The sequence below is a fragment of the Salmo salar genome, chromosome 17, assembly GCF_965601325.2.
Source record: "Salmo salar chromosome 17, fSalSal1, whole genome shotgun sequence".
NCBI classification, from domain to species: domain Eukaryota; kingdom Metazoa; phylum Chordata; class Actinopteri; order Salmoniformes; family Salmonidae; genus Salmo; species Salmo salar.
Genome location: NC_138307.1, coordinates 58,629,997 through 58,640,793, shown reverse-complemented (window position 1 = coordinate 58,640,793; position 10,797 = coordinate 58,629,997). Strand labels below are relative to the sequence as shown.

At 46.1% G+C, this 10,797-nt stretch overlaps 1 protein-coding gene across 1 annotated transcript in view; it reads left to right on the top strand.

Moving 5' to 3' along the window:
- Positions 1-1,647: 1,647 nt before the first annotated feature.
- The window catches only part of LOC106576239 (pendrin), a 17,654-nt gene continuing 8,504 nt past the window's right edge, over positions 1,648-10,797 (top strand). The window contains exons 1-11 of the mRNA XM_014153304.3: positions 1,648-1,827; positions 3,595-3,747; positions 3,902-4,041; positions 4,358-4,468; positions 4,672-4,868; positions 5,072-5,236; positions 5,413-5,565; positions 5,933-6,015; positions 6,608-6,755; positions 7,262-7,375; positions 7,461-7,538. Of these exons, the coding sequence (XP_014008779.1) occupies positions 3,608-3,747; positions 3,902-4,041; positions 4,358-4,468; positions 4,672-4,868; positions 5,072-5,236; positions 5,413-5,565; positions 5,933-6,015; positions 6,608-6,755; positions 7,262-7,375; positions 7,461-7,538 (1,329 nt within the window). The 5' untranslated portion in view covers positions 1,648-1,827; positions 3,595-3,607. The remainder of the gene's footprint in view (positions 1,828-3,594; positions 3,748-3,901; positions 4,042-4,357; positions 4,469-4,671; positions 4,869-5,071; positions 5,237-5,412; positions 5,566-5,932; positions 6,016-6,607; positions 6,756-7,261; positions 7,376-7,460; positions 7,539-10,797) is intronic.

Below are 10,797 nucleotides of genomic sequence, written 5' to 3'. Positions count from 1 at the left end.
ACACACACACACACACACACACACACACACACACACACACACACACACACACACACACACACACACACACACACACACACACACACACACACACACACACACACACACACACACACACACACGACAGGATCTACAGTGGGGCTCTGAGAAGTCAACTCTTGTGCTTCTTCCACTGGCAACACTCAGGGACACACACCTCCCTCACGCCTCCGCTCCCCAACTCCCCCAGCCCCCATCCTCATAAGCCTTACACACACACACACACACACACACACACACACACACACACACACACACACACACACACACACACACACACACACACACACACACACACACACACACACACACACACACACACACACACAGGGATGAGGGTACCACCAGTGTTTCCATCAGGAGTTTGACCCTAAAGACTTGTGGCGAGCAGAATCAACAACATATGTATCATTCAAGACTGTTGCTTTGTGAGAAGGTGTTAAAGTTCAGTTAGCCATTGTTATGTAAATGACAGCTGAAAAGTACCCAGGGCATTGCTTTGGCTCCAAGTCAGAGCAGGTCCACCGGAGCCATGGCCCAGTGAGACATGGGTGCCAGCCCGCATAGAGGGAAACAGAAAAGTCTGAGCCATTTGGGTTAAACACTGGGGTAAATCCTCAGTGGAAATGTGCTATGAGAGAGAGAGATTGAATAATTAGTCAGACTATTTGTGAGAGGATATTTCATTTTCAATGTTTGTGGTCAAACCTATTCACTTTTGAAAAGGAGCAACATTCTGGAATATAGAACAACTACCCAAGGAGATCAGGTAAGTGATTATGACACAATACTTTTGTAGAAGTAGAATGATTTTTAAAATGTTTTCATTTGTGACACGTGGATTTGTACATTTGTTTGCAACTGTGTGGTGATCCAACAGCAAAACAAAATGGAAAAACATCATGGTCAAATTGTGCACACAGTTCTTCAGACATAATCAGAAAAGAACACACACACACACTCATACACACACAGCAGGGCTTGGCACAAAACAAACCCATTTGATCTTATCAAAACATAGCGTTTGGCAAGTAACTTCTATGACAGACTGAACAGTGCTTCTTTACTGACTCAAGGCTTATCATGAAAACAATCAAGACAAGAGCATCAAGTTCACTGTGATGATACTTGTATCAATATGTGTAACATAGTCTACACACTGTTTCATGTTCTAGTATTGTAGTGGTGAGGGACCTTACTGAACATTCTGTGCTAAGGACAGGGTCAAATAACGTTCAGTGCATTCAGTCCCACTTTCAGTAATCAGTCACACCTCCACAGGTCAACATGAACTATAGATGCGCACCCACACACACACACACACACACACACACACACACACACACACACACACACACACACACACACACACACACACACACACACACACACACACACACACACACACACACACACACACACACACACACACACACACACACACACACACACACACACACACACACAGCCACCCTTGGCAGAATCTTCAGTTGGGCTCTGTAGATTCTATAGCTCCCTTGTGCTTCCTCCACCGGCAACACTCGGACACACATACCCCTTACCCCTCTGCTCCCCAACTCCCCCCGGCCCCCTCCCTCATATAAGCCTTAAACACAAACACACACAGGGATGGGGCTCTAAGAAAGAAAGAGAGAGAAGGAGAGTATGACATTGAAGAATTAGTCCTAGACTGTTTGTAAGAGGATGTGTAATGTTTGTGGTCAAACCTATTCACTTTTGAAAAGGAGCAACATTCTGGAATATAGAACAACTAACCAAGGAGATCAGGTAAGGGATTATGACACAATACTTTTGTAAAAGTATAATTATATTTTTAGATGTTTTAATTTGTGACACATGGATTTGTAAATATTTATGCAACTGTGTGGTCATCCAACAGCAAAACAAACTGGACAAACATCATGGTCAAACTGTGAACACAGTTCTTCAGACATAATCAGAAAATAATGAAAGTAATATCCTAGAACAGAACACTGAATTTAAATGATTAGAGGTTATCAAAGAGGGATATCTAAGTTGGACTGTAGTGCACCTTTTGAAAAGCCTGTGGTGGTGGCCTTTATATAACAATTACAGTAATATATGCCATTTAGCTGATGCTTTATTCAAAGCGACTTACAATGGTTTTGATTGGGGGACAAGCCCCCAACTCTGGCTCTGATCCACTGACTCGTAAATATACAGTTAATGAAAGAGAGAGTTTGTTCTGTGTTGAACACAAACTCCATCTTTCACACAAGCCTCTGGTGTTATATTAGGTGTAGGTGTAGAATGTCAGACCCACCGCTACCCGGACCATCCAGTGTTTTCCTATGTCATACAAGTGTATCTTATTCACTCGCAGACTAACATGTGCTTTAAAAAATATATTTCAGAACTGTGGTTAGCTTTCCCCAGATTTTACCCTAGTTAGGCTAGGCTAGGCTAGGCTAGGCTAGGCTAGGCTAGGCTAGGCTAGGCTAGGCTAGGCTGTGTTTTGGATGTATTCTTAGCCTGGCACCGCTATGTCGTTGGTAACCCTGTTCCTTAGTGACAGCTTTGGGGTGAGATCAAGCTAAGGATGCTCTTGGCTATGGTGCGATGCTGAAACCCAACACGCAGAACTACTGGGTCAAAAACACAGAGAGAGATCTTATGACCAAAACTTTGTCTAACTGTCCCATTGTAACACTCTGGAGCAATCAATGACTCCATGAATGAAGGAGTTTTCCTCTCAAAGAACCTGAATAACATCACAAGGTGTGAAAATATATATATATATATATATATATATATATATATATATATATATATATATATATATATATATATATATATATATATATATATTAGAAAAATCTACCATAGAAATCATGGATACTATAGCCTAACATGACTGTGCCTAAATTATAGTACTGTCCTGTTTGTGTATTTGACCTTTGACCTTAGAGTAATCTTGGTGATAAGCTCAGACATCATGTAATGAATTATATTCTATTGACTGTTTTGGAAAGATACAAATCAAATGGCCTCTTAGATAAAAACATGGAGGAGGCTCTTCAGCTAAATCTAACACCTGTTTTTTCTGCAGTCACTATATCAGGTCCCGACTTTGTTTTATTGTCACAAAATCCTTGTGTCATTATAATTCACACTTGATAAGATAAAGCAAAAGTTTCACTGGCTAGCTATGTGTGCCATTCCCCAAAATATATGGTGACAAGCAGAGAGAAATAAAAGGCGAGAACAGCATATACATTCAAACAGGCTTTCTCACTACCCCGGAAGTGCCAGGTTTGATTGAATAGGTCTGTAAGATCACTCACATAACAGTGGACAAAAATCTGATCAAACTGCAGTTCCTCACAATAAAATGACAGCTCTTAATAAATATTGTAAAACATTTTTTTTTAAAGACCAGCTCTATCCCATTGTCTGTCACGCAAATCTTCAGAAACTCTTTCTAACTCAAGAAGTTTACACTTCATAAGGGAAGGCACTGGTGCTCACTGGTGGTGTTCCATGTAAACTTCTCCATCATGTCTGTCTCCTCAGCAGGTGGAGCGGTATGGATGCCCTCCCTCCAGAGAATCTGTACCCATACACTGTGTCCAGACCCATCTACTCCAACCCCACATTTGAGGAGGACAACGAGAGGCAGGCCCGGGAGGAGAGGACCCTGAGGGAGAGACTCAGCCGCGCCTGTGGGTCAGTTTGGACAAGGTTTTAATAGTCTTACTGAAAGGAAAACAGGCAACATTTTGTATGTTTGGTCTGTGAGAAGTGAGTCTGTCTGTCTGTGTCTGTGTCTATGCTGACTGTAATAATGTTTGACATTAAATGTGTGTTTTTTACAATGCAGCTGCTCAGGTAGGCAGGCCCTGAAGGTTGTGAAAGGAGTCTTTCCTGTCATTGACTGGCTCTCCAGATACCCAATAAGAGAGTGGCTTCCCAGTGATGTCGTCTCTGGTGTTAGCACTGGTCTGGTGTGCAGCTTACAAGGTGTGCGTCCCATTTTTCTCTAAACCGACTGTAGTCGAAGTGTAGATTCCACAAATAGCAACTTTTTGATTATCCAGTGTGACCAAATGGCGTTCTTTCCACACTATTGTAATCACCCATGGCAAGCTGCTTTGAACCATTTCATGTTTAGACAGTTTTGTTTAGTGCTCTTTGAAATAACAGGTTGTTGAAACTGAAAGTCATCAATCTTGACAGAGTAAACATGTCAGACTGCAGTTGCCCCTCGTCAATTCTCATACAGACGTGAGAAGACAAACACTGCTCATTTTCTGTGGTTTATTTCCTTGTGTCTCAGGCCTGGCCTATGCCCTGCTTGTGTCTGTGGCTCCAGTCTATGGACTCTACTCTGCCTTCTTCCCCATCCTCACCTACTTCTTGCTGGGCACCTCCAGACACATCTCTGTAGGTAGGGCCCACCCCTCCACCTGACTGACACCTGGACTGACCATTGACCAATGACTAATGAACTCATCCATCTCCTGTGATTGGGCGTTTAATGAATGAGGCAGAGACGTATCAAGTCATATATGTAACAATGCACTTACAAAGTTGGCATCAATTGCACGTGCACTTATCAGGTGTCTCCCTTGCCTGTTCTCCACCCCTCAGGTCCGTTCCCTGTCACCTGTCTAATGGTGGGCTCCGTCGTGTTGACCCTCGCCCCCGATGACCACTTCCTGCTTCCTGGGAATGGCACTGGTGTGAATGGAACAGAGTCTGATGGGATTGTGGTGGACGTGGAGGCTATGGAGGCCCAGAGGATCATGGTGGCGTCCTCCATGACTGTGCTGGTCGGGCTGTTCCAGGTAATTATTGAGTTAAAGATTCAGTGCAAGAGGAAGACATTGATATCCCACAATGATCTGACATCATCTTGTTCATATTAATATACGGTCTTGACGAACAACTCTGAGCCCTGATAGCCTTTAACTTGGATCCAGAGTTTTTGCTGGTCAAGTCATATGGTCTACTGTATCTCCATGGTGACCAGGTGTTCCTCCCCATACAGGTGGTAATGGGGCTGCTCCAGGTGGGCTTCCTGGTCCGTTACCTGTCAGACCCCCTGGTGGGCGGCTTCACCACAGCCGCTGCCTTCCACGTCCTCATCTCCCAGCTGAAGATAGTCCTCTCCGTCCCCACTAACAACCACAGCGGCTGCTTCTCCATCCTCTACGTGAGGGTCTAATACTCTGATACACACTGTAGAAGGACATCTGTTTAGATCCCTTTTGATTGGCTGTTAGTGTCGGAGAATTAATTTGAAGGCCAACGTTGCATTAAACAAAATGCACATCTCATGGATAGAGTCAGACATAAAGATCACCAAATATGACCAATTCTTCTGTTTAGACGCTCATCGACGTGTTTACCAACATCAGACAGACCAACAGAGCTGACCTGGTGGCTGGGCTGCTCACCATTGTCATCGTCATGGCTGTAAAAGAGGTCAACTCCAAATTCCAGCACAAGATTCCCGTCCCCATCCCCATCGAAGTGATTGTGGTAGGAAATGGAATGGCTCACAGTCAATATTTTACTGTTGTGAAATGATAACGATCAGTGTTTGAGATTCTATAAAATGCAGAATATCCAAACATGTAATAGGGTCTACGGAGAATTCTGAAGACATTATGGACTACTATCTATTAACGAGGTGTTTTAAGAACTTCACCACAAAGTTACACAATTTTTTGTGATAAAATAACTATAACCTAAAGATGAAATTACTATATATGTAAGTATCTACTGTGTCCCATATGTGTGTGTTACATGTGTGATACATGTTAAGTGTACAGTAAACCATCATGTCTCACCTCTCCTGTGTTCAACTGTCTCTATCTCCACCCCAATCCACCCCCCTCTCTCCCAGACCGTGTTTGCCGCTGGGATCTCCTACGCCACCGAGCTGGAGTCGCGCTACGGCGCCAGCATTGTGCACAGCATCCCCAGGGGGTGAGAGCCCTTCCTGTGGCACTTCCTGTTTCCTGTCCCCAAAAAAGAGGATGTTCTGGAGTTTTTTATTGACAGACTTAGAATCATTCCCAACAATACCAATGTTAAGGTCTGTGTGTAGCTTGTGTAGAGGAGTCAGGCGCAGGACAGCAGATATGAGTAAGTAAACGTAATTTACTCAAAAATAGGCAAATACAATACAAATAAGCAAGCCCACATAACGGACCGAATAACATACAAACAATCACTCACAAAAACCCATGGGGGAACAGAGGGTTAAATAATGAACAAGTAATTGGGGAAGTGAAACCAGGTGTGTAAAACAAAGACAAAACAAATGGAAAATGAAAAGTGGATCGGCGATGGCTAGAAGGCCCGGTGACGTCGACCGCCGAACGCCGCCTGAACAAGGAGAGGGACCGACTTCGGCGGAAGTCGTGACAACCAAACATAACTGAAAGACTATTTAAACAACAATATGAGTTAAATTCAGTTAAATTGGCTACTGTACACTTCCTAAATCAAACACAATATCAAAACAGTAAAAAATATGATGTTTTCCAATGTAACTTGTGAGGTGTTTATCCAACAGGTTTGCTCCAGCTCAGCCTCCCAACACAGAGCTGCTGTGGAACATTCTGGGCTCCAGTTTCTCTACAGCGGTAGTGGGCTATGCAGTAGCTGTCTCTGTGGCCAAGGTCTACGCTGCAAAACACGACTACACGATCGATGGCAATCAGGTGTGTATGTTTGTGTGTGTGGTACATTCCAAACTTCCTGCCAATCAAGTTCTTTCCCCAAGCAGAATTTCTCTCACACTGCGGGAGTCGACCTGTGATGTGAGAGTGTCTATAACCAATAGTTTAATATGACCTTCTTAATGTCTCTCTGAAACAATGTGAGCATTGTGGCCAAAATCTATTTTTTGGAGTCACTCCACACAAACACACACATAGTCAGGACACCACTAAAACACTGTGTTGGTTTTTATAGTATGCTTCATTCAATGGGTTTACAGTAACTCAACACTCCCTACCAAAACCGGATTTGTATATTGCAAATTAGCACCAATGCAAATATTTTCGAAATCAAGGCCCTAGTCTCTATGACATCACAGCGGAGCACCGGTACAGTATGTTGAAGAACAACATTTGCAGATTGACACTGGTTTCTCAGCTGTAACGTGTGCGATGCTCCATGTAGAATTTGCAGTAGATTGACCAGGCTCTCTCCCTGTGTGTCCTAGGAGCTGATAGCGTTCGGGTTCAGTAATGTGTTCTGTGGCTGCTTCTCCGGCTTTGTGGCAAGCACTGCACTGTCCCGCACCGCTGTACAGGAGAGCACCGGCGGCAAGAGTCAGGTACAATATACAGTACTTATAGGCAAGAAAAACACACACACACAATAACAGGGTGCCGTTACAAATGTGTGTACTATTCTTACAGATGGCTGGTATAATCTCAGCTGTGATGGTAATGATTGTGATCCTGGCTCTCGGGAACCTCTTGGAACCCCTGCAGAAGGTGAGGAAAGAGATCCAAGCTGTATAATGGGTCAACTCATCAACCACATCCAATGATAATGCAGAGTGTGAAATGGGATTGCTGTAGACCAGTGGTTCCCAAACTTTTTTAAAGTCCTGTACCCCTTCAAACATTCAACCTCCAGCTGCGTACCCCCTCGAGCACCAGGGTCAGCGCACTCTCAAATGTTTTTTTTTTGCCATCATTGTATGCCTGCCACGCACACACTATACGATACATTTATTAAACATAAGAATGAGTGTGAGTTTTTGTCACAACCCGGCTCGTGGGAAGTGACAAAGAGCTCTTATAGGAGCAGGGCACAAATAATAATATAATAATAATCAATACTTTTGCTCTTTATTTAACCACCGTACATATAAAACCTTATTAATAAAAACAAATTTAACTCACCACAGGTTAATGAGAAGGGTGTGCTTGAAAGGATGCACATAACTCTGCAATGTTGGGTTGTATTGCATTTACATTTGACATTTAAGTCATTTAGCAGACGCTCTTATCCAGAGCGACTTACAAATTGGTGCATTCACCTTATAATATCCAGTGGAACAACCACTTTACAATAGTGCATCTAAATCTTTTAAGGGGGGGGGGTTAGAAGGATTACTTTATCCTATCCCAGGTATTCCTTGAAGAGGTGGGGTTTCAGGTGTCTCCGGAAGGTGGTGATTGACTCCGCTGTCCTGGCGTCGTGAGGGAGCTTGTTCCACCATTGGGGTGCCAGAGCAGCGAACAGTTTTGACTGGGCTGAGCGGGAACTGTGCTTCCTCAGAGGTAGGGAGGCGAGCAGGCCAGAGGTGGATGAACGGAGTGCCCTTGTTTGGGTGTAGGGCCTGATCAGAGCCTGAAGGTACGGAGGTGCCGTTCCCCTCACAGCTCCGTAGGCAAGCACCATGGTCTTGTAGCGGATGCGAGCTTCGACTGGAAGCCAGTGGAGAGAGCGGAGGAGCGGGGTGACGTGAGAGAACTTGGGAAGGTTGAACACCAGACGGGCTGCGGCGTTCTGGATGAGTTGTAGGGGTTTAATGGCACAGGCAGGGAGCCCAGCCAACAGCGAGTTGCAATAATCCAGACGGGAGATGACAAGTGCCTGGATTAGGACCTGCGCCGCTTCCTGTGTGAGGCAGGGTCGTACTCTGCGAATGTTGTAGAGCATGAACCTACAGGATCGGGTCACCGCCTTGATGTTGGTGGAGAACGACAGGGTGTTGTCCAGGGTCACGCCAAGGCTCTTAGCACTCTGGGAGGAGGACACAAGGGAGTTGTCAACCGTGATGGCGAGATCATGGAACGGGCAGTCCTTCCCCGGGAGGAAGAGCAGCTCCGTCTTGCCGAGGTTCAGCTTGAGGTGGTGATCCGTCATCCACACTGATATGTCTGCCAGACATGCAGAGATGCGATTCGCCACCTGGTTGTCAGAAGGGGGAAAGGAGAAGATTAATTGTGTGTCATCTGCATAGCAATGATATGAGAGACCATGTGAGGATATGACAGAGCCAAGTGACTTGGTGTATAGCGAGAATAGGAGTGGGCCAAGAACAGAGCCCTGGGGGACACCAGTGGTGAGAGCACGTGGTGCGGAGACAGATTCTCGCCACGCCACCTGGTAGGAGCGACCTGTCAGGTAGGACGCAATCCAAGCGTGGGCGGCGCCGGAGATGCCCAGCTCGGAGAGGGTGGAGAGGAGGATCTGATGGTTCACGGTATCAAAGGCAGCAGATAGGTCTAGAAGGATGAGAGCAGAGGAGAGAGAGTTAGCTTTAGCAGTGCGGAGAGCCTCCGTGACACAGAGAAGAGCAGTCTCAGTTGAATGCCCAGTCTTGAAACCTGACTGATTAGGATCAAGAAGGTCATTCTGAGAGAGATAGCAAGAGAGCTGGCCAAGGACGGCGCGTTCAAGAGTTTTGGAGAGAAAGGAAAGAAGGGATACTGGTCTGTAGTTGTTGACATCGGAGGGATCGAGTGTAGGTTTTTTCAGAAGGGGTGCAACTCTCGCTCTCTTGAAGACGGAAGGGACGTAGCCAGCGGTCAAGGATGAGTTGATGAGCGGGGTGAGGTAGGGGAGAAGGTCTCCGGAAATGGTCTGGAGAAGAGAGGAGGGGATAGGGTCAAGTGGGCAGGTTGTTAGGCGGCCGGCCGTCACAAGACGCGAGATTTCACCTGGAGAGAGAGGGGAGAAAGAGGTCAAAGCACAGGGTAGGGCAGTGTGAGCAGGACCAGCAGTGTCGTTTGACTTAGCAAACGAGGATCGGATGTCGTCAACCTTCTTTTCAAAATGGTTGACGAAGTCATCCGCAGAGAGGGAGGAGGGGGGGGGAGGGGGAGGAGGATTCAGGAGGGAGGAGAAGGTAGCAAAGAGCTTCCTAGGGTTAGAGGCAGATGCTTGGAGTTTAGAGTGGTAGAAAGTGGCTTTAGCAGCAGAGACAGAAGAGGAAAATGTAGAGAGGAGGGAGTGAAAGGATGCCAGGTCCGCAGGGAGGCGAGTTTTCCTCCATTTCCGCTCGGCTGCCCGGAGCCCTGTTCTGTGAGCTCGCAGTGAGTCGTCGAGCCACGGAGCAGGAGGGGAGGACCGAGCCGGCCTGGAGGATAGGGGACAGAGGAAATCAAAGGATGCAGAGAGGGAGGAGAGGAGGGTTGAGGAGGCAGAATCAGGAGATAGGTTGGAGAAGGTTTGAGCAGAGGGAAGAGATGATAGGATGGAAGAGGAGAGAGTAGCGGGAGAGAGAGAGCGAAGGTTGGGACGGCGCAATACCATCCGAGTAGGGGCAGAGTGAGAAGTGTTGGATGAGAGCGAGAGGGAAAAGGATACAAGGTAGTGGTCGGAGACTTGGAGGGGAGTTGCAATGAGATTAGTGGAAGAACAGCATCTAGTAAAGATGAGGTCAAGCGTATTGCCTGCCTTGTGAGTAGGGGGGGAAGGTGAGAGGGTGAGGTCGAAAGAGGAGAGGAGTGGAAAGAAGGAGGCAGAGAGGAATGAGGCGAAGGTAGACGTGGAGAGGTTAAAGTCACCCAGAACTGTGAGAGGTGAGCCATCCTCAGGAAAGGAACTTATCAAGGCGTCAAGCTCATTGATGAACTCTCCAAGGGAACCTGGAGGGCGATAAATGATAAGGATGTTAAGCTTGAAAGGGCTGGTAACTGTGACAGCATGGAATTCAAATGAGGAGATAGACAGATGGGTCAGGGGAGAAAGAGAGAATGTCCACTTGGGAGAGATGAGGATTCCAGTGCCACCACC